The following is a 24798-nucleotide window of genomic DNA, read 5'->3' on the forward strand; positions in this document are numbered from 1 at the left end:
TAGTTCCAGATCTTTTGATCCACCAATCGGGTCAGTTTCATCGCCCTCCCTCTCTGAACCTCACTGCTTGGTTCCTCCAGTTCCAACCGTAGCCAGGCTTCCTCATTTATCTCACTCGGTTAGAGATATATTGATAGCTTCCCATAAATCTTCCACTGGAAAGATTTATTTGAGTAAGTGGAAACGCTTCTCATATTGGGCACAAGGAAAGGACATAGATCCTTTCACCGCTTCCATCCAACTAGTCCTTGATTTTCTAGCTGAACACTTCCATGCAGGTTCATCTCCATCTACTCTTAAGGTTCAATTGGCAGCTATTTCTAATTTTCATGTGGGCATTTCTGAATCTGCCCTAATGTCCCACAAACTTTTTTTGAAAGGAGTTTTTCTTCTCAGACCTCCTATAAGAAATCCTCCTTCTCCTTGGGACCTAAATTTAGTTCTTGCTTCTTTGATTCTTTCCCCTTTCGAACCTGCAGCTTCATGTTCCTTGAAATTATTATCATGGAAAACTCTCTTTCTGGTGGCTATCACATCAGCTAGAAGAATTTCAGAACTTCAAGCACTCAGTTGTCGCTCTCCTTATCTTTTGTTCCATAAGGACAGAGTTTCCAACTAACCCGCCCTTTTGCCTAAGGTGGTTTCAACATCAAATCTAAACCAAAGCATTGACCTCCCTGTCTTTTTCCCAGAGTATTCAAATAGGTCTGAACAAAAATTACACTGCCTGGATGTCAATTAAGGTACTACTTGGACAGGACTAAACAATTCAGAAAATCTGATCAGCTGTTTGTCTCCTCTATTGGAAAGCAGAAAGGGACTTCCAGTTTCAAAGGTATCATTATCCAGATGGCTAACATCTCTGATTACCCTTGTTTATGAGATTAGACACCAAAAACTGCCTAATAAACCTAAAGTCCATTCCACCAGAGCTTTGGCTACTGCTCTAGCCTTCCAAGACAGACTGCCTATTGACACCATTTGTGCAGCGGCTACTTGGGCTACTCCTCACACTTTTATTTCCCATTATAAGTTGGATTTAGCTTCTAGGCATAGAGCTAATTTTGGTTCCACTGTTCTCAGGAGTCTGTTCCGTTAGGCCACCCGGGACAAGGTGCTAGGGGGCGGTCCCATCCAGCAAGAATGAAGATAGACAACTTATGTTCTTACCATAACGCTCCATGTTAGTTGTCTTCTTCTTCTTCTTGGCCCCACCCTCCTTCCCCTGGCCTGGACAGACCTAGAGGAGTTGTGATCGTGACCTCTTTCTACCACCTCTTTCTTAGTCATATGCTGTTATGCATATTTCTTGGTTCAGGATGTAGGTCACCCTTCTTTCTTCCTGTTGTTAGAGGTGGATTCTGTTTTGCAGTTATACTGTTATAAGCTTTTTAGCTACAAAACCAGATCTGAGGTAACTAGCATTGTGGGATATGGAACCAACTCAACCCATCCAGCAAGAAGAAGGCGAGAAGAAGACAACTAACATGGAACGTTATGGTAAGAACATAACTTCTATTTTTCACACTGAAAACTAAAGCACATCTCAAGGCTGACAAAAAAAATGAGTACTTCACATTTACTTCATTTCCAGCAGTACTGACAAACACAGTCATTTAGGACGCCGCGGCAACACTATCTAAGTGGCAGAATCCAGTGTAAGAAAACCGCTTTTCTTGGTAACAGCCGTTTTCGGATTTAAAACGTAAAGTGCCTCAAGCCATTACAGCAGTGTGAGGCTGTAAAGCACAGGTGTAACATACCAAATACAGATTACTGTACTTTTTAATAAAAGAAAGGCAATATTATACTTTTAAAATGAAGTCAACTCTTCTTGCAATTCAGTGTATGTTAACGTTGAAGCTGTAAGTGTTGCACTGTTAACGGAAAAGTACCCTCAGTTCTTGTGGTGGATCTGCCTGCATTTGATGTTGATTTCTCTACTGACAGTCTTTAATTGACTTGATTAATGACTCAAGAATTTTTATTTGCTTACCAGTTTATTAGAAGGTTAGTGTGTTGTAAAAGTTTTGAGTTCTCAGCCACTTTAGTGCATTGCATTTTGGTATTGTTATATTCTGGCTAGCAGGAGTTAAGCACATATTTTTGTAGTCTGTGAAGCCATCCTTATATTTAGTATGTCTGACATAGTCTAATAAAACAGTGGTCTTGCGTATATTCAATATTTATTAAGAAAAAGTGGTGCTAGTTTGTTTTTCTTTGTGAGTCATAGATTAGCAAGTTAAAAAAAAAATCATTGACTGCCATGAGTTATAAAACATTGAAAAACTTTTTTTTCTGTCCTTTTTTGACAGTTGAAGTGGCTTACTGAACAATGTTGAGAACTAGTTAAAGTAAAACATTTCTTGTGACAGCCTCATCACAGATAAACTTCACAAATAAACTCGCTCTTATATTTTGAGTTAGTTAAATTTGTGCATTTAATGCATTTTCACCATGTAGTAGCAGTCATTTCTCATATTATTATTAGGCCTTTATAAAAACCCAAATAGTTTCAGTTACACAGTAAGTGTGAGTGATCAATGTAAGCAAAGAATTTTAGGACCACTTATGAGAACAGCAGATTGTTAAAAGTTTTCTCTGGGGAGTTACAATTATGGTGTAAACTGCAGTTTGGAGGCAAAGTATTAAGACTGTTCCCTGAAAAAGTTTACAGGTAATCTTATCTTACCTGATAAACCACTAAATTAAAACCTGCTGATGTCGAGCAACCTTGAAGTTGATCACATTAAGGGGGTTACCTTCTGCTGATGGTGTGGAGAGCTTGCTGCCTCATAACTCCTGATTCATACGCCACTTAAAAATGACTTTTTGCCTACATGGGTTTTCACTTAAGTAGTTGAGTGATCTCCCAGCCCTTATTTATTTATTTGTTAACCGGGATAGTCTGACTGTGTCATAAAACCCATTTTCATTGGAGACCCGGGGAGAAAAGCTCCACATTTAGACATTAGGTACATATAAAGAGATAAATTTAATTTCACATCAAAAGTGTTACGACTTGCATAATACATTGCAGATAGCAACTGTGCACCTTTTTTCTCAGCTTTAACCTAAGTGTTTTGCTCAACTTCTAAAGCATTGCTATGTATTGACAGATTACTTGAGAAGAAAGTTAATATACTTAGCATATTGATCATGAGAATAGGCTTACACTAGACATACAAGATAATATAAACAGTTACTTAGAGAAGAGGAGAAGCAGCATAAAGATTTGGGAATTATAATATTAGAGGGCTCTCGAGACAGAAAGAATGCAGACAAAGTTTGGGGTGAGAGTAGGAGAATTTTCGGTAGGCTTCATAGATGTACAGGGGTAGGAGATGACTGAAGAGAAGTAAAAGGGGGTGGGCAGAAGAAACAGCAGTGGGTGGGGAGATTAACCTAGAGTTAAAAGTGCAGAGCCAAGACTTTTTAAGTGTGCTTTTAAAGAAGTTTTAAACAGAAGCAGGCTTGGAGTTGATCTGGTGTTTGAAGGGAGAGAATTCCATAGTTTAGAAACTGAGTGCAAGTGTAGACAATGACCTGGTCGTTTAGAAGGTTTGGAAATTTGTTGTAGGCTTTTTGTCTTCTGATCTGAGTGATTTGCTTGATATGTAGTGTTTGACAAGCTTATCTAGGGGCAGGGCGGGTAGTGGGTTTGTAGATAAGGCTGTGTATAGTAGTTAGTTGGATATATGTTAGTCGGTTGAGAGTTAGGTGACATTTGTTAACCAAGATAGTCCAGCTGGGTCACATAACCCATATCTTCGCATATCCTTTTTTTCTGGTTAATTTATCTTGACTGTCAGGTGTTACGCTAGACTGGCAAATTTTATATGTTTATAATAAACATCAAAGTTAATATCTGGCAAGGTTTTTGTGTCTGCGTTTTGTGTGTGTGTGTGTGTGTGTGTGTGTGTGTGTGTGTGTGTGTATATATATATATATATATATATATATATATATATATATATATATATGTGTGTGTGTGTTTGTATGTATGTAAATGTTTGTGTAGAAATATGTACATGTATGTTTTACTGTGCAATTAATATTCTGTTTTAATTTATGTATTTTTTACTCCACAGTGTATGAATTACATAATCATGAGGCTGAGAATCTTTTAAGGCATTCATTGCAAATATCTAATGAAACCGTGCACCTTCGTGGTCTCCCATATAATGTATGTGAGGAAGATATTATCAAGTTCTTTGCTGGTAAGTCCATACTGGTGTCACTTATTTAAATAAAGCAAACTGATTATTTTGCCCTTTTTAATTAAAACTGGTGTCCCTTTTTGCACTTGACAGGTGCTGTAGTCCTGCTTCCATTATCCACTTTTACTTTAGTGTGATATCTTAGCATAACATGACAGAAAATCTTGAGCTACACAACTGTTAAGGGCTGGAATGTGGACTACCTTAGGCTGACATTGTGTATGCCGTTAGGGGCTAGTGTGATGTAGATACTACTGCACATACTGGGGGGTGTTGGGAGGCATGAACCCATTGGGTTTGAGCCTTAAAAACCCTGGAAGTGTGACAGTGCCTGTACTATGCACATCCCGAGTTACCTTATTGTATTTACAAAATAGATACTAGTATTTATTTAATCATCTTATTTATTACAGTTTAAAATTTATATATAGGAATTTTGAAATGATGCTATATTTGTAGTGTGTTTTAATGTAAACTAGTTCCTAAGTCTATTTTGTGATTACTGTGCAAGATTCTAAGTTTTTGAGTGACATTTTGTGTGATCTTTTTAGAAACCCTTTTGTCCTACTGTTGTCCCACAACATATGTTTTTTCAGTTTGTAGTCATTTTTCTTCAGTAATATTTTCAATCCATGTTGCTCATGTTAAAGGGCCACTATGGGAAAATAATTAAAAAGGGTATATTTTTTAAACTTGTCCTTAAGTTTGGCTCATTGCAAACCTCTATGTACCAGATAGTAGTCACTACTAATTTTATTCTGTTTGTAACCCTGACTGCCCTCCTGGGGGCAGACATCCTAAAGAGAGTTTGTTTTCTTCTAAAGAAAAATCTTCCCCTTGATACACTGCGAGTCCACTGTTCCTGAGATTACAATGCTCATAGCTGGAGTGTCACATGACAGTTCCATTCACTTAGAATGGAACAACACAGAACAGCAGCTAACTTTGAGAGGCCTCACTGAAACTATTATGTACTGTCATGCAGTGCCTCCTACTATAGCCGGCCTTAGGCATAGGCCAACTAGTTGGCCGCCTAGGGCGCCGCTGTGGTAGGGGCACTTTTCCAGTATTTGTTTGGTGTAGGTAGACCAGGATGGGGGCACTGGGTGGTGTGGTGGGGGGGAGCAGTGGTGCCCTTTTGCCTCGGGTGTACCGATTGACCTAAGGCCACTACTGCCTCTTACAAATGTGTTTCCTGCTAATGTGTTACACATTCTGTGAAAAAAGCTTCCAGAACTAGCAGCTCATTCAACTTTGATCTGCTTCTGTTCCTTCTCAAGTTACACCTCCCATATTCCAACCCTCACCTAGCAAGAGTATCACATTTCACACCCTGCAAGGTTCAGCTATTTAGTCAGCTTTACATGACAATACACATTAAATAGAACTGCTTAAAAGTGTTCCCTCATCTCTCCCCTTACTCCTATCTTTTGAATAGCATTTTTACAGTAAATAATGTTACAAAAACGTTTTTAGCAATCCATAATATAAAGGTGTGTAAGTATTCCTCTAAACATGCCTGCAACATACACAGATTGCAATTCATCTCGGCCACTGGCACAGTTGGCTCTGTCTGCAAATGAATACTCCAATAAAAAGAATAGTCATATTTGCTTTACATAGAATTGCAGTCTTCTGCCTTATCCCTTATGCCACTAAGGTCTCCTTATAGTTGTGGGTACTACTGCATTTGTCTGCACATATTCATTGGTGCTGTGCCTTTTTTATGATGCAGTTTTATATTCTTTCCTTCATGCTATGCAGATCCTACTCTCACTGTTCTGAACAGTGTGCATACTGTTCTTGCTCAGTCTCAATACTGTTGTCTAGTGCAGACTACAACAACAAGCTTTTCTATTCACTAATATCCAAAATTTCACAAATTTCCTCAAGAAGCTAGGTAAACCAAACTACCTCCAACAATATGTTTTATATTACAGTAATTTGTTATGCAAGTGTGATTGTTGCTTTTCTCTTGCCATAGTAATATTCTTCTTACAGCCAGGATCAAGCCTGAAAGGCCATTTTGCCCAGGAACATCCACAAAGTAAATATTACAACACTTAGTAGGATTATACAGAAACATCAACTCATATGTACCATAGGGCTATGGCTTCATAAAAAAGGGAGCAAAGATCAAACTTTTTTTTTTTTTTTTAAATAGCTGAGCTGTAACATCCAAGTATAGGCAATCTAATTGTACAAACTTCCCAGGCATCAACACTGCATAAAGACAAAGATTATAAGAGATTCTATAACTGCGGTGGTGGTGCTGCGGTAGCATTGTCACCTCACAGTAAGATGTTGTCCTGTTCGATTCTCAGCTAGATCGTCTTCTGTGTGGGGAGACATGCGTGAATGGGCATACCTTTGTTGAAGGTTGTGCGTCAGGGCTGGCAACTCGGCACGTAAAAATCTACTGCCATTCATTAGCGGACTGGAGTTCCGCTGTAGCGACCCCTAACCGGGAAAAGCCGAAAGACACAACAACAACAACTCTAAGGTTAGAAGTCAAATCAGTTATGCAGATGAGACACCTTTCAGTTATCTTAGCAGCTACAAGTACATAACTTGTGAAGCCTGATGAATAACAATGACTCTGGCTTTCAGTGCAGGAAGGGGAAGCTGAGCTATCAGGTATCATGCTGAAGAGATGAAGAGATGAATTCATTATACAGACATCAAGACTCCTCAGTGCAACTTCAATTGAAGGTTCAGCAATAAAAGATGAAAAAGGAGGTGGGATGCATATGCATGGGAAACTTTAGTCCCAGACAATGGCTTAGCATTTTCTCAGGAATCTTAAAAATAGCATCAGATGAGGTGTGAGCAGAATAACAGAGGAAACCAGTTTTTAAACTGAAAATACTCATGAATATTCACTGGTGCTTGTGTCACAAAGTTATATCCAAGCATGGACAGGACACCAGAAAGTAGCTCAAAACAAATTTACATCCATATTTGTGCAATCTCTATTCCACTGTACCATCCCTGACTATCAATTACTCATTTCCTTATATGTGTACCATACAGACTACTTATGCAAGTGACAGCACAAAAGGCACGTCACCAAAATGAAAGGCAGGTGTAATGGATGGCATTTATACACAACTATGAAATATACTAAAGAACATTCAACAAAATCCTCTGCTCCCTGCATAAGACCACAATAGGAGTATCATTTTGGATTCCCAGTACAGTTTTCACCAATATGTTATGTAATCCACCAGGTATGCACACTTATTGAGAAATTCATCTTACAGAAGTTGAAAGCACAGACAGGCATATTTGACTTATCTGGCACATGTTAGAAACTGTGAAGCCGCTGCTGTGTATTTGGTCACACTGGGAACCCCTTTCTCCTGCAACACCACTGGTTGGACCACTAATTCCAGTGCAACAATCTTGCAGAAAGATATCTAATCACTACTGACAGTTGGTTGAGTACTGTTAGGGGTAAATGATATCACCTGGTGTCATGTGTCTAGTATTCACTTCCCGCTTTCTACTACTTCTCTGCTCAGTATATATTTTCAAGAAATTGCCTCCTTTTACGATATTATATAACAGACCTCCAGGCATTTTCATTTTCATCAGAAACATTCCTGAATGCAAACCACTTCCCCACCGGGAGAAAGAAATTATTCATATTACCCCTTCCCCCAGTGAAGCATGTGTTATAGGACAAGAAGGAACAGAGGGGTTTGGTCTGGGGATGTGGAATAATACCCTGTAAAGGGGGGGCTGTTCCCATATGTCTGAAACATCCTGTTCCCATGAGACAGAAATGGAGAATCTGCCATTATGGAAGTGATAAGAGAATGTCAGGGAGGAAAGTGGCACAATGGCCTTTACACACCCATTCTTACATTGTTGACTGTCTTCTGCATGGGTTCCTCCTCTCCATTCTGGAACCTCCCCGCCATTGTAATTAGCCTACTAATTCTCCAGCCAGTAACTACTGGATAACTCAAACTCTCTTAATTTCTGGAGTAAAACATTATAACCGTGTTTTATTCTCCTCATTAAGTACATGATTAATGTCTCCCATACCAAACTGTTCAAGTATTTTCCATATCAATAAGAAAGGATACTTTCTTTCCTGCTCCTTGGTCATCTGCTAACACCTCTAATTTATTTCCCTATAGTCGGAAGCAAGGTATCAGCTGAGGACGCCTTACAGTATACCTAAACAGTATTTTTCTTTTCCAGCTCTAAGTACATCTACAGTAACAGAATATCACAGAGGATGTGTAAAGTGATCTATCGAGCAAATGTACACAAAAAACAAAATTTAAATAAAAATGATTCTGCTGGGGCACTTTACAGAAGTTGTATAGTACACTGTTCTGATTTTGTTAATTACTAGTTACAGCATACACCTTTAGATGCATCATACAACCATATATAAGGATTTAGGTCAGAATATTGATTTATTGGAAAATGGATTTAAAAAACAAAAACAAAAAAAAAAATCCAAATTTGTTTTCGCAGGCAGGCAAATTCCACCACACCCTTTCAAACCCCATTAACATTACAGGACTGTGTAATTGCACAACTGTTGATCATATGCATGATCAACCAAAGAACATTAACAATGCAGAAGTCAGTTTAAAACTGGGTAAAAGGGATTGTGGATAGACGAAGATATAATGGAGACATCGTTACCTCTGTCTGTCTCTTTCTCATATACAGTGAATATAAAAAGTGTACACACCCCTGTTAAAAAGCCATGTTTTTGTGATATAAAAAATGAGACTAAAAATAAATCATTTCAAAACCTTTCCCACCTTTAATGTGACTTATAACCTGTACAATTCAATTGAAAAACAAATCTGTTAGGGGAAAAAATATAAAAAAAATAAAAAAACGTGCAATAAACTGGTTGCATAAGTGTGCGCTTATGTATGTGTGTGTGTGTGTGTGTGTATATATATATATATATATATATATATATATATATATATATGTGTGTGTGTATATATATATATATATATATATATATATATATGTGTGTATATATATATATATATATATATATATGTGTGTGTGTGTATATATATATATATATATATATATATATATATATATATACACACACACACATATACTTACATACATACATACATACATATATACAGAGAGAGAGAGGGAGATCCATCCTTTCATCATCACTCAGAATGTTTTCATATTAAAACTAAACTCAAAATCACTTGCTGCAGGAGTTTTCTACCAGTGATAGCAAGTTTCAAAATCTAGATTTTCTGAGTGGAGGAAAGAAAGGGGATCACCGGCAACAAGCACAGTCTCAGAGTCAGGTAGACATGATAGAATATCATAGCATTTGTTACTGGGAGCATCACTTCTATCTCTGAGCACTGGAACTGTAAGTAATAAGTTGCTGAACACCAATTCAGAGAGAAGATAAACAGAACCATAGAACTCAAAAGGAGGGTCCACGTATCTCAGTTAAAGTACTATTAGATTCTCCAAGTGGAGAGAAGTCAGCAAGCAGAGGAGAGTAGTATGGCTGAAACTGAACTCATCCTCAAGTCTTGGTGAGTACCTTCATGAGGTGGACCCTGTTTTTTCCCAAAATCTCACCACAACGACACTGATATATAGACTATATTTTATATAGCATATATCATGATCAGAAGTAGGTCAAAAAGTTAAAAAAAGTTAGCTGGATGCACAAGCCCCAGGACAGAAAAGTGGCCAAACATGGTAGGTGCACTGGTGCCAAGACTGGAATAAATGACAGTGTAGAATCCTCAAAACAAGGAAACATTCCTACAGAGACTCCCTCTCCATGTAAAGCAGAGTACCTCATTAAACATTTTAAGTTCAACCTAAATAACTGTATGGGGCACAGAAAATATACCCCTGGGATTCCACCTATGTCCCTGCTGGACAGTGGCATAGGGTGCTGACTTGTTGGAACATGGGGTATATTCTTGGCTAGGCTTGTAAGAGTCTCAGGGTCAACAGCCTAGTAACTTCCTATGATCATACAGGGGCTAGGGCATGCCCTGTTTACAAAAATAAGCATCCGAGGAAGTGTGAAAATATAAACAACAAAACCTGGAGATATTTGAAAAGTCTAAAAAAAGAAATGTGAACATGGGAAAGAAAGAGAGTTGATATGGTGCAATATTTATGCAAAGGCAAAAGCCAAATTAATCAATACAAGAAAAGCACCCCCAAAGATATTTGAAGAGCAATACAGGCAAAGACATCTAGGTATAGAAAATTTCACAATAAAAAAAAAATCACAAAAAGGAATCTACAAACAAAGATTAGTAAAGCAGAAGTTAAAAAATAGACTACGTTATGGAATGCCTGTGAAGTAAAGGCTTTGGTGTAGAAGGTGTAACACAGGTTACATCATAGCATGATGGAATGAGTACCCAAAATAAGGAGAAATAGGAAGATCAGGAGACATCTCAAGAAGAAATATGGACATGGGAAAGAAAAAGATTTAATATGGTATAATATTTATGCCAAGGAAAAGCAAAACTAATCAATACAAAAAGAGCAGCACCAAAGATATTTGAAGAGAAATTCAGGGAAAGTATTGAGACATGGAAAACTTTAGAATACAAAAAATAAGACAAAAGGGAAAAGTAGAAAAGAAGATTAGTAAAGGAGAAACTAAAGAAATAGAAACTGAGGTTATGGAGCATCTGTGAAGTGAAAGATTCAGTGTAGAAAATCTAACTCGGAAAGCACCAAAAAAGGATAGAGCAACAGACATCCAAATGAAGGAGAAACCAGTGGAACAGGAAGCAACTGGTCAGTTGCCATATGAAGATATTTTGGAGCCTTAAACAGGAATCCAGTATAAACGTTCACTGGAAGCTGGACACTAAGGGAAGGAATTGGAAACTGTAGCAACTCTGATACAGTTAATGTTGAGGAGTGATAGGCCAGTGAGTTTACCATATAACAGAGGAACGGATGGCACAGGATGACAGTGAAGAGAATGTGCTACAGGAAGATGCTATATAAATGCCCTCAGGAAATGGAAAACAAAAAAGTGCCCTTAGTTTAGAAGAAAATGAGCTGAGAGTTCCTTGATTTAATATAGGTAGGCATTATTTATTTATTTATTTATTTTACATTTGTTTACCGGGAAGGTCCGACTGGATATATGTCCATTTTCAGCGGATGCCCGGGGAGAAAAGCTCCAAGTTAATAGATTACATTACATTAGAAACATTTACAAATTAGTATAGTATACAGTCTTCAGTAAGGTTACAAACATTCATAGAACGTTGTTGACACAATTAGATAAGGCATCACACAGTATTTCACACAGATAAGGGCTTAATCCCTTAATGAGCTCTAGATATTCTACAAAGCTAAGTCGATAAATTTTAGATTCAGGGTTTGAACAGGGACATTGCCAGTGCATTTGGAAGTGTAGTTTGAGGATTTTTTTGAACTGGGTTAAGTAAGTTCAGCAGGTAGAGAGTTCCAAGTTTTGCCTACAGAGCTGACAAATAGAGTCTCCCCAGCCAGATTTATTCTTTTGGTTGTTTGAACCAGCAGTTTGTCAGCAGAGTGTAGTGACCTCAGGCTGCTTGTAGGGATTAAAGATATTTAGTGCTGGTGTCTTTTCGGGGTGGTTTAGAACTTTGTGGGTTAACAAATGTGAAATAAATAAATAAATAGAATAAAAATAAGTCGGTTGTATTGGAGGAGACTAGTCCATTCAAGCCGTCCTAGTTGAGTTAAATTGATACAGTGGTGGGTCCTAGAGGTAGTACCTGTAGCAAATCTAGTCATATGGTTGGAACAGCTAGCTAGTTTGGCAAGAGTGGTTTTATTCAGGTTAGTGAAAAGGGGGGAGGCATTGAGAAGGGTAGATAGTAAGTGGGAGCGAGCGATAGTAGTACTTGCAAGTGGAGTGAGGAAAAGGTTTAATCCTAAATTGGGAGCCTAGTTTTTTGTTGACGGTTTTGATGGTTTGATTGACATCGGTGTCATATTTTAGGGTATTGTTGACCGTGACACCTAGGAGTTTGGTGTGAGCATTTTGGGATATAATTGTTCCATTGTGGGTTCTTATAGTAAAAAACGGTGGAGGAGGATTTACAGGTGGGTAAAAGATTAGCAGCTTGATTTTGTTGGGGTTTAAAATAAGCTGACGGTTTGCAAACCATTTTTCTACATCATTGAAAGTATTCTGAGTTAGGGTCATAAGCTCAGTAGAGGAGGACGCTGTGCAGATTAAAGTGGAGTCTGCGTATTGGATGCAGGTGGCCTCGGGAGTGATGGTGGGTAGGTCACTGATAAAGACTGAGAGGAGAAGTGGTCCTAGTATGGGGCCTTGGGGGACTCCCAGTGTGATGGGTAGACGAGTGGATAGTGTATTCTGCCATAAAGCTGCTTGTTGTCTTTCAGACAGATAAGATTGGAACCATTTAATTGCACAGTTGTTTAATGATAGTCTCTTCAGGGTATGGATAAGTAGTTGGTGGTTGACCATATCAAAGGCCTTAGAGAGATCTAGGAAGAGAGCTGAGGTAAGTTTGTTATTGTTTCTGTTGAGGTTGATAGTTAGAGAAGGATAGGAGGGCTGAGGTAGTGCTGTGGTGTGGCCTAAAGCCATACTGAGTGTTGGCCAGTAGTTCATTCTGGGTGAGATATTGCATTAATTGTTAATGGACGCATTTTTCCATTATTTTGTCCAGTGCTAATATTATGGCTATTGGTCTGTAGTTTGAGAGGTCTAACGAGTTCCCTCCTTTATGGAGGGGAATAACGTGGGAAGCCTTCCAAATAGAGGGGATGGTGGCTTCGGTCAAGTTGCAGTTTATAATAGTAGAAATAGGGTATGCAATTTCTATAGATATTCTGGTGGGAGGATATCAGCTGTTAGGGTAGTGGGTTTTAGTTTGAGGGGATGGTGGCTTCAGTCAAGGTGCAGTTTATAATAGTAGAAATAGGGTATGCAATTTCTGTAGATATTGTGGTGGGAGGATATCAGCTGTTAGGGTAGTGGGTTTTAGTTTGTTAGAGATGTGATGGTTGATGTAGATAAAGGCTGGAAGTTAAAGGAGAAGTGGGGTAGTGGTTGAGGAGGTATCCTGATTGGAGCTTTTGGGAGACAGTTGGCTAGCTAATGATTGGATGGTCTTAGTAAAGAAACTGTTAAAGATGTTTGCAGTTTCCATGTTACAAGCTGATGGGGTGGGAGTGGTGGATTGTCCAGGGTGGAGCAGTTGGTTGATTCCTGTGCAAAACTTTTGAGGTTTGTTCTGATGTTTTTGTTGAAGGTGGTGTTAGACGTTTTTTTTGTCTAACAGTATGGCTGTCTTAGTATCATTCATTAGCTGCCGAAATTTATTATGGTTGAGTCTTTTGAGGTGCGCCATTTGTCCCATGCTTTGTTTCTAGCTATGATTTTGGTTTTGGTTACTTTAGAGAGCCAGGGGGGCAGTCTTAGTTTTGGCTCTAAGGGTACGGACAGGATACCAAGATCACTGAAAGAAATAGACTGCAGATGGTCAATAAAACCCAAAAAGTTAGAAGTCTGATAAAACAAAGGAACACAGTAATTAGGACTGCCCATAGAGCTCCATGCGATATAACAGAAGTAAACAGGATATATTACTGTGCAGCTAAATTAATAACAGATAAAATTCTACCACAAGAACATTGGGTAGTAAGGGAAAGGAAGGGGAGAAATCGAATACCACCATGGAAGTTTCAAACAGAGAAAACTATGAAGCAATTAAGACAAGAAGTGTCGCTGTTAGAGTATAGAAGAGGGAATAGATAAACAAAAATACTCAGATAGAAGTGATAAAAGCAATGGGGTCTATTATATATATATATATATATATATATATATATATATATATATATATATATGAACTTTCAAAATTTCGAATCCCATATGTTCGACAACATATGGTTGAAGTTTGAAAGATCAGATATACAATATAAAAAAAAAAAAACTTACCTTAACGGTGCGAGCAGGGGGCAAGCACCCCTGCACCCCCTACATCCCCCTACTTAAATATACCAACTCCAAGACCACACTTCAGTACAGAAAAGGGAAATTTTCCCATTCTGCACCGTACGGCACCGTTACATTTAACCTTCAAACTCTTGAAATGTCGATCATATGGTGTTGACCATATGACATTCGACATTTCAAGCGTTCGTTGTTCTAATAGGAACCCAAGCAATGTGTAGTATTTTATAATGGATCAGGATCCATCATGCACTGCCACAAGTAATAAACTGAAAATAACAGCACAGGTAGAACGTAGATGATGCACAGGTAAATATAAAGGAAAAGTACAAAATAAGCAATTAGACTGATGTCCCAAAAAGTTTTACAGTGAATTGGTTAAGAAGGTAAAAGGAATTGAAAGACCACCAAAAAAGAAGCAATAGATATATTTTGGAGAAGTATTTATGAAAATCCTGTGGAGTATAACAAAGATGCTAAATGGATAGAAGTAGTAAAAGAACAAATAAGTTTAAAGGTACAGGATATGAAATGAGATGAAGTAACAGCCAGAGAGCTTGAAATAAAGCTATGAAAATCCTTTAATTGGAAAACACCAGGCCCAGATGCAGTACCTAACTTCAGGTTAAAAGTATTAACATCTCTGCATAAAGATTTAGCCATGATTAAGAACGATTTAGAAGCGCACCCTTAACAGACACCAACCTGGCTAACAACAAGAAAAACAGTGATCCTACTTAAGACTAAACCTGCAAACTACCCTAAAAATTATATGCCAATAACATGCCTTCCGACAACATATAAACTATACATGGGAAGTGATGCTGCCAGAGTTTACAGACATTAAGAAGAAAACTCCACTACGGCAGTAGAACAGAAGGGCAATAAGAGAGTCATATGGAACAAAGGATCATTTGTTAAATAACGTTAGAGGAAAATTGTAAAAAGAGGAAGAATCTAAGTATGGCATGGACTGACTACAAAAAAAGTTTGACAGTATCCCACATTCATAGGTGTGTACTAGGCTAATGGCCTTGCAGATTTTACAAGCCTTGCCCAAAAAAACTGCCCAGGCACTGTGCCAGCCGATGTTAGTTCATAGTGACCCTATTCAGTAGGGCAAGTGGAATGATCCCATCCACTTGTCAAGATTTCTCTTGAAGAGGGCCAGCGAGGTGCTCTGCTTGACATGAATGTGAAGCTTATTCTAGAGTATGGGCAGTCTTTGAGAGATGAACCTGTCCCTACAGCATGTTCTGTTAATTGTGGTAATGAGGTTGTGATCTCTGGACTGTGTGGCGCGGGAGGATTGGGATTTCTTTTGGTGCATCATTTCAAGTAGGGCTGGGTCGGATATGGCTTTGAAAATCAAGCAGAGATCACCTGTAAGTAGATAAGAGACTGAGAACAGCTGAAGTTTCTTGAGTCTGTCCATGTAGGACATGTGTTTAAGGCCTAGGATCCTTATTGTGAGGTATTTTGTGGCCTCTCCAGCTGTTGTAGTGTCTGGTTAGGTACATGCCAAATGGGGCGTTATATTTGATGATTGGTCTAATGAGGAATGAGTAGAGAGGGATGATGACCTCTTTCTTCCTGGATGCGAAACCTTTGGATATAAGATGTGCTACATAGAAGGACTTTCTGACCACAGTGGCAATGTGGTGGTCGAAGGTGAGGTGGCAGAGTCTTCAGTGGGTTCCCATCAACATGGTAATTCGTGGGAACTCATTTTTTTCCCAAAGGGGATGATAACACATTTTTTGGCGTCAAGCTTCAGGCCATGGATGTTCTTGTTTCACTGTTGCAGTCCTAACAAATGGGTTATCTTTCTCCCGGTAGCCCTCAGTCAGCCAGAATACCAAAGGTAAGTAAAAATGACGGTTGTAAAGAAATTCAGGGAGTCAGATACAAAAGGAGGCAGCCAACGTCACTCAGTCTTCCTTACCGCGGAGCCCGAAGCAGAAGCTTTTCATGCACGAGTGCCGGTCGGCAGTTTACCTTTGTTGGTTTCCGACTAAAAGAGTTGAAATCTACTAGAGCTAAGTACCCCATTGGGGATCCTTTTCTTGCCTTAACGAATGTCAGAAAAAGTTAATAATTGCCTTATCTGTGGAAAGCAGATTCCCCATAGAGATTTTCATTCTTATTGCATTATTTGTTTATGCCTTGACCACGATGTTCCCAAGTGTGATTCCATTAATCCGAGTACTATCAATTGTCGGGCTAAGATTTTGGCTAGGCATTTTGGAGTTTGGCCTAAGTTCGTTGTTATGGCATCCGCCATTCTTCAGATTTTGGATGTTCTGAAGAAACATAAGGATAAAGACCGCAACAGGCCTCAGAAAGCTAAGTTCTTGCTTGAGGTTAAGTTGGTTGTCAGTCAGGTGGTAGCCAGTGAGATGCCTTTGCAATCCCTGCAGTCTGCAGATGTACAACCGCAGGCCTTGGTTAAGTCCGAGTCCCTTAGGCCTTTGGCCTCCGTTTTGCCTTCCGACCTGTCGCCTCTTCTGATGGAGCCGAAGCCACTAAGCTGACTCCGGTGTCCGAGGCCGCCATTTTGAGTTCTGACAGCAAACTTCTTTCTTCAACCTCTGCTGCAACTTCGGCGGTTGTCAGGCCTCCTGAGTCCTTGAGGCTTGCAGGTAAATCTTCCATTTGTAAGCCAGTGAAAAGACGGGCTCCAGCTGCTTCTCGTTCCCCTCAATTCCAAATGGTTAAAATGGCTAATGATTTGTTGACTCTTATTAGGGGTTCTCAGCCTCCTCCTTCTAAAAGGTGTAGAGATGTTTCTCCTGAGGTTTTGTCCTGCTCAGATTCTGATTCTTCCAGCATTTCTGCTGATAAAGAGGAATTTTCTCAGGCTTTTTCTCTTTTTGAGGTTTCAGATGCAGAGGAGTCCGTCCCTTAGGCCTCTCCTCCAGAGGATTTCTCTTTTGGTGATACTTTGAATACCCTCAGAGAGCATTTTAAATGGGAAAGTCAGGATTATCCTCAATCCAAGAAACGGATTAGGGAGTTTCTGGATTTACCTCAGCATAAGCCTCTTGCTATTTCCCCTGTGTTGGAAGTTGTTGATGATGTTTTTCTGGAAAATTCCTTGTCTCCAAATTCGGTTCCTCCTGCTCCCAGGAAACCGGACAGGTACTACAGAGTCCCTAATTCTCATCTGTTTGTTTTCAGGAATCCGTTGGCGGATCCAGAGGTTATTTCTCAGGACCCTAAAGGAGTTGAGGCCACTGTTACCAGGAATCCTGTTCCCTCTGACAGGGAGTCTAGGAACTTAGATAGGTGGGGCAAAAAGGTTTATACCTCTGCCACCCTAGCTATTAGGGCTACCAATTGTCTATTTCATATGCTGAAGTACCAGCAGCACACCTTGGAGGCTATTAAGTCTAGGATAGCAAGTGTACCTCTTTTGGTAGAGAGTAAAGACATGCAGGATTTACTGAATCTAGCCAGTCTGCTCAATAGGCATTCTTTGTATTGTTGTTTTGACATCCTTGAGGTTTCCAGCAGGGCTACGGCTACTGGATCTGTTATTAGAAGGCACACTTGGCAGCAAAGCAGAGGAGGTACTGAAGAAGATGGAGGATAAGGCCAAGTCCATGCAAACTGTTAAGGATTTTCTGCAAGTTCATCCGCCTCCCTTTAGCAGGAATTACCCTTCCAAGAGTTGGATCTTTCCAGATACCAGCAGACAGAACTGTTTCAGGACTAGAGGTTTCAAATCTTCTAGGGGGCAGGGGGCTACCCCTCAAAGGTCTAGACATTGGCAGGCTTCCACTTCTAAAGGGGGAAGCTCCAAGCCTGCATCTCAGTCAAAACACTGTCAATTACTTTTTACAACTTCTGCCTGTTCTTGCTTGCCGGGAGAGTCCTTTAGGGGGAAGGTTGGCCCTTTTTGCCAATGTCTGGGCCACTATCACAGATGACAAATGGGTGCTCAGAACAGTGTCCCTAGGGTACAAGTTTTCTTTCCACACTTTTCCAGCTCCCAAGGGATTCCCAGACGTTCCTCCAAGCCAAAGGGCAGAAGTAGAAAAACAAATTTTGTCTCTGTCTCATCTGGGAGCAATATAATCAGTTCCTGCTCAGCAGGTAGGCTAGGGCTTTTATTCCAGGCTTTTCTTAGTGCCAAAAAAAGAAGGCACCTGGCATCCTATCCTGGATCTTTCCATTCTGAACTCTTTTCTAGTAATTCCAAAGTTCAAAATGCTCACTCTGCATCAGTTGCTACCACTGCTAGAAAAGTATTTCTGGCTGGTAACCTTGGATCTCAAAGAGGCTTATCTGCACATTCCTACGAGGGAAATTGGCAGGCAGTACCTTCGTTTCAGAGTGGGCGAGCAACATTACTAATTCTCTGCACTGCCCTTTGGCTTATCTACTGCTCCGAGAGTCTTCACAAAGTGCCTGACCCCCGTCATTGCTTTTTGCAGGCAGAAGAAAATTCAGATTTACCCATACTTGGATGACTGCCCGATTCAAGCAAGTTCTCAGGAACCGATATTAAAGGATCTGGAATTTGTAAAGACTCTTCTGTCTTCCCTGGGTTACACTCTCAATGTGGAAAAATCGAAAATGGTACCATCCAAGGAGATAACATTCCTGGGAGCGAGTCTGAACACAGCTGCCCAGATAATACACCTCACCCAGGAGAAGCAGACAACTCTTTGTTTACTTCAAGGACTTGGCAAGCCTGTCCCAGCTCCCTGCAAGGAAATACCTGCAAGCGTTGGGATTCATGGCATCTTGTATTCTCATGATTCCATATGCAAGACTGCATATGAGGAAATTGCAGTGGTACCTCAAGAACATTTGGTGTCAGCACACAGAGGACCTGGATATGATGATTCCATCTCTGCAGACTTGAGTTTCTATGGTGGGCAACAGCCTGTCTACAAAACAAAGGCATGCCTTTTCGGACACCTCTTGCCACTCAAGTTCTGACTACAGGCGCATTGGACTACGTCTGGGGAGCACACCTGGATGGCAGATGCATTCAGGGATGTTGGAACACCCAGCAGATGCACATGCACATAAATCTAAGAGTTGATTGCAGTTCAGCAGGCCTTACTAGCTTTCAAGCATCTTCTTTCTCCAGGGACCCTGATTGTCATGACAGACAACACCATGGTCATGCGGTACATCAACAACCAGGTTGGGACTCGCTCTTAGCACCTGTGCAGGCAAAGTATGAATCTTTGGTGCGTGGCAGCATCCCTGGACCTGCATCTCCTAACTCAGTTTCTTCCAGGAATGCTCAACGTTTTGGCAGACCAGTTGAGCAGGCAAACCCTGGATCCTCACGAGTGGCAGTTGAACAGAGCAGTCTTTTACAACATCATTCAACATTGGGGCAGTCCTCAGGTGGATCTTTTCTCCACCCCAGACAACCATCTGCTACCTCTCTTTTGCACCAGACAGCAGCACAGCAGAGCCTGGAAAGTGGATGCTCTGTCCTTCCCTTGGACGTTGCAGTGTATGCCTTCCCTCCTCTTCCTCTTCTTCCCAGAGTATTAGTGAAGCTCAGGGATGAACGTCCAAGGGCTCTTCTCATAGCTCCGAACTGGCCCAGACAGCATTGGTATCCGCTGCTTCACGGTCTCTCCCATCTTCCTCCTTGGCATCTTCCTCTGAAGCCAGATCTTTTGGTTCAGGAAAAGGGAAACATTCTACATCCTCATCTTCAGTCTCTCCATTTGGCAGCATGGCTCATTGTATGACTCCTTCCCTTTCTTCCTCACTTTCCCAACAGGTGGTTGACTTGCTGAGGGAGGCCAGGAGGCCTAGCACTAAGAAATCCTATGCTGGCAAATGGGAAAGGTTCTTTCAATAGATGCAGGCTAGAGGGGAGTCTGCTTCTCAACATACCCTTCCTCTGATCCTGGAATACCTGGCTGATTTGCTTCAGGGTGGTCTTTCTTTTAACTCTATCAAGATCCATGCTTCAGCCATCTCTGCTCATTGTTCTCTTGAACAGCCCATTTTCTCTCATTCCCTGATGAAAATGTTTCTCAGAGGTGCTTGCAATTTAAAACCTCCCAGAAGAGCAACTACTCCAGTCTGGGATTTTAGTTTTGTGCTGGAGAAACTCACTCTTACTCCTTTTGAGCCAGCTGCCTCTACAGATTTAAAGTTTCTCTCTTGGAAAACTGCCTTCCACTTGGCTATAACTTCAGCAAGGAGGGTTTTGGACTTGCAAGCTTTTGATGGCTGTGGAGCTTTTTCTTATTTTCCATGCAGATAGATTCTCTTGGAGGACTAATCCCTCCTTTATGCCTAAGTGGATTCCAGCCTGACTCTTAATCAGTCCATACACCTTCCTACCTTCTTTCCTAATCCTCACAATAGAGGTGAAAGGATCCTACATTCTCTTGATGTGCATAGACAGCTCAGGTTTTACCTGGACATGACTAAAGACCTTTGGAAATCAGCGCAGTTGTTGGTCGGTTTTGCCTCTGGAGCCCAGGGCAAGGCTATTTCTAAGCAAACTACTTCTAAATGGATTTCACATTGCATTACTTTTTGTTATTCCTTTCATGGCAAAGCTCCGCCTCAAGGGGTTAGGACCCATTCTGCTAGAGTGGCTTCCACTTCTGCTGCCTTTCTAAGGAGTGTCCCTACTAAAGACATTTTGGAGGCTACCATATGGTCTTCTGTTCACACTTTCACAAAGCATTATAATTAGCCTCTCTTTTCCAGGGCAGGGTTTACCACTGCGGTGTTGCAGGGCATCATCTCCAACCCTTGATGCTGTTGGTTCCTCCCCCCTTTTTTCTCTGGGCTTTGGTAATCAACCCATCTGTTAGGACTGCAACAGTGAACACGATGAACATAGTACAGTTGTGTACACTTATCATAAATGTAGACGTTCCAGTGTATTCACTGTTGCAGTCCTGGTTTCCCTCCCTCCTTCCCCCTTTTGTGGTTCTCTCCTATTCTCTCTTCCTGAGGTACAGACTTAATTTGCTATTTGTCAAATTGGTTTTTGATTTAAGCCTTTTTTTTTCTGGGGGCTCCTGACTGTTAAGGCAAGAAAGACTGAAGAAATGACGTCATCTGCCTCCTTTTGTATCGGACGCCCTGACGTCCTTTACAACCGACAGCATTTTTACTTACCTTTGGTATCTGGCCGACTGAGGGCTACTGGGAGCTGGATAACCCATTTGTTAGGACTGCAACAGTGAATACACTCGAACATCTACATTTATGGTAAGTGTACACAACTGTACTTTCCGACACTAGTCATTAGTCTCAGAGACCCATTTGTAGATGTCTGTATCACTTGTGGAGTTGATAATGACTCCTAGCTTGCAGTCATCAGCGAACTTGGTCAGCCAGAGTCGTCCTGTGTTGGCCTGGACTTCCGAGAAGTAGATGCCAAACAGGAGAGGGCCCAGGACCAAGCCCTGAGGGACTCCACTCGTGACCAGTCGACTTTCTGACTTGGAATCAGTAACTTTCACTCTGTGGGTCCTGTCTGCGAGACATTTTGCAACCCACCGAGGGATGCAAGGATTGATGCCTAGTTTGGGAAGTTTATCAATGATATCTGCGTGGGGAATGGTATCAAAGGCCTTGACAATGTCGATGTAGGCTGTATGCACTGCCTTACCCTCATCCACAGCCTTGGAGACTGCCTCAAAGAAGTCCGCCAGGCTCAGCAGGCAGGATCTCCCCTTGATAAAGCCAAACTGTGTGGGGTCAAGAGTTTGGAGATTGCCTATATCTTTGTTAAGCAGGACCATGATGATGGACTCCATAGCTTTGCATACCAGACTCACCAGGCTACTGGGGCGATAGTTCCCAGGGCTCAGTAGTTGCTCCCCCTTTATGGAGCAGAATGACTGTAGCAGTGCGCCATTTGTTAGGGACATAGCCTGAGGTAAGGCTGTGATTGGACAGGGCACACATGATGTGGTGTGGTGTCAGTTTGTATTGTAGCTCATGTAAGATGAGCCAGGGATATTAGCGGGTCCCATGAATGCTGTATTCTTGGCTTTGAACAATGCAGCTTTTACCTCTGCCACAGAAGTGGTGGGTACCAGGCTTTCTACTGGTATTGATAGGGCCCAGGGGGGGACAGGGGTAAACTTGGCACTGAATCTGTCAGCCAGTATGTTGGCTATATCTATTGGCTCAGTATAGGAGGTGCCATTGTGCATTAACTCAGAGCAAATCTGGGTATTGTCTTTGAAGTTTTTGATGTAGCTATAGAAGGCTTTGTGGTTTTTGGTGTCAGCCGGAATTCTGCTCTCATAGCTGGCTTTAGAGGATTTGGTAAGGGATCTCAGCTTTATTTTGAGACTGACAGGGAGGTTTTCCCAGTCTTGAGACTTCATTTTTTACTGCAACAGTTTCTTCCTTATGTTAGAGTTTATTAATGGCTGGGGACCACCAGATCGGCTTCCTTTTTTTTTTTTGAGGAGAGCGTCTTAGTTCTATTTGGTATGGCAAGGTCCATGCATTTGTGTATATGCTCGTACAGTGCATTGGTGTATGATTCGGCAGTCATGCAGCTATTTTCCATTGGAATGGGTGCCGAGAAGTTAGCCACCTCTGTTTTTAGGAGCCCAAAGTTGGCTTTAGAGAAGTTTTTCTGGGTGGTCACCTTAGCGGGGAGGTGTGTAGGTGAGATGGAGATTTCCATGGTGATTAGTTTGTGGTCAGATTTAACCAGGGACGAAATGACTATAGGTGTGGAGCAATGGTCTTGTATGTTGGTGATAGCCAGGTTGAGGATGATGCTTCCTCTAGTGTGGGTCAGAGTGAGCTGGTCCAGGGCACTGGAATTGATAAATTCCAGAAAGTGTTGATCCTGTACATTGGTACTTGAATAGTTTTCCCAGTTGATGGAAGGGTAGTTGAAGTCACCCAGTATGAGAGTATTGGGTTGATAGATTCCAGGGTGCTTAGGAACTTGAAGTGAGAGTCGGGGGTTCTGTGACATTCTATGACTTGTATCGCTGTCTTACCCAGTGTTAGTTGTACCTGAAGTATTTGGGATGCATTTTGCTGGGCTTACCAGTCTAGAGGGGTGTGCATCTTTTAAGAATATGGAGACACCGCTATCTTTGGAGCTTCCGGCCTTATTCTGGGGCCAAAAGGTATGGAATGAGTTGTAGCCTGGGAGCACAGGGGTGCTTTCTGCATCTTTAAATCAGGTCTCCGTTACAGCACAGATGTCAACTTTCTACATTTTGAGGAGAGCTTCAAGTGAGTGCATCTTGAGATTTAGACGCATCATCTTTTTATGTGTATGTAACTTGAACTGTATTTTAAGTTTCTGTATCTGATTTATATTTTTATCTCACTGTGGAGCTTTTCTCCCCGGGTCTCCGCTGAAAATGAGCCACTGGCTCAGTCGGACAAACCTGGTCAACAAATGTAAAATAGATAAAAATAATAAATACAAATAAATCTGTAGCTTCTTCTCAACTATCTAACTCACTGCAAATATTGGATCAATTGTGCTGCATCCTGATCTGAATCTGAACTGCTCACCCACCCACATTATGTTCTGCTAATCTGCTTATCTGTTCATCAATCACCCTCTGTCATCCAGTGTGACCGGAGTTTTATGTCTCTGTACTGCTCACAGTTAAGGATGTCCCCTTTGTTCTTGTACACTGGCACGAGTGTGCTTATTCTCCAGTCATCTGAGATACACCCTTCTCTCAAACCGACAGCTGTTCAAAATTCAGAGCACAAAAAACAAGCGACAGTTGAATATAACAAAACCTTTATGAAACACAAAGCTTTCGGGACAAACACCCTTCTTCAATGATTAACATAAGGTTCATTGAAACATTGATTTAAATACACACCCAAAAGACATCATATGACCTGCAGCCAAGGTCATATGACAAAAACTTCATCAAAAACATTGTATAAAAATACATAGAATATTTTTCATATAAGAAACTGTATACAAAACCATATATAAAAAACATATATATAAAAACATATGTATAAAAATGTGTATAAAAATATGTATGTATACACAAACATTGTTTTATTTTAATTTATTTTAATTTAGTGTGCTATAATTTTACCAATATAGGTTTCAGGGAAGCAGCTGTGTTCAAGCCTGGATGAGTATCAGCTGACAAGCGTATAATCCACTCATACTCCCTTATATCTAACAAATTACTTATATCTCCACCTCTAAGTGGTTTATACACTATGTCCATAACTCTAAACTTAAACTTATGATCTTCTCCATATTCTCTAATGTGCTTGCAAAGTGCATTGTTTTCAATTCCTCTTCTGATTTCTGACTTATGTTCTATAATGCGTTCTTTCAGTTTACGTGTTGTTTTCCGTACATATAAGGAAGGGCAGGCAACACATGTTGCCAAATAAACCACATTATTAGTAACACGTTGCCATGCCATGAAATACAAAAGACCTTTTAGTTTTTGGATGTTCAAATACATTATTTGAACTCAAGTCAGTACTACCAGCAGGGGCTATATCATTGCAACAGCTACAGTTATGACAACAAAAGGTTCCTGTCCTAGTCCCTTCAAGTTTGTTTTTGATATTATTCTTAAAATCTTTATAACACAATAAACTCTTTAGGGA

The 24798-nt window shown here is 40.6% G+C and overlaps 1 protein-coding gene across 2 annotated transcripts in view; it reads left to right on the plus strand.

Annotated features, from left to right (window-relative positions):
• GRSF1 (G-rich RNA sequence binding factor 1) overlaps positions 1 to 24798 on the plus strand; it is a gene marked incomplete in the record, with an annotated part of 1027193 nt that overhangs the window by 246515 nt on the left and 755880 nt on the right. For both annotated transcript variants that reach the window (XM_044061179.1, XM_044061178.1), the window contains 1 exon segment: positions 4092 to 4220. In XM_044061179.1, coding sequence (XP_043917114.1) covers positions 4092 to 4220 — 129 coding nt within the window.

The sequence above is a fragment of the Protopterus annectens genome, chromosome 2.part0 (genome assembly GCF_019279795.1).
Source record: "Protopterus annectens isolate FY-2018-M chromosome 2.part0, PAN1.0, whole genome shotgun sequence".
Lineage (NCBI taxonomy): Eukaryota > Metazoa > Chordata > Ceratodontiformes > Protopteridae > Protopterus > Protopterus annectens.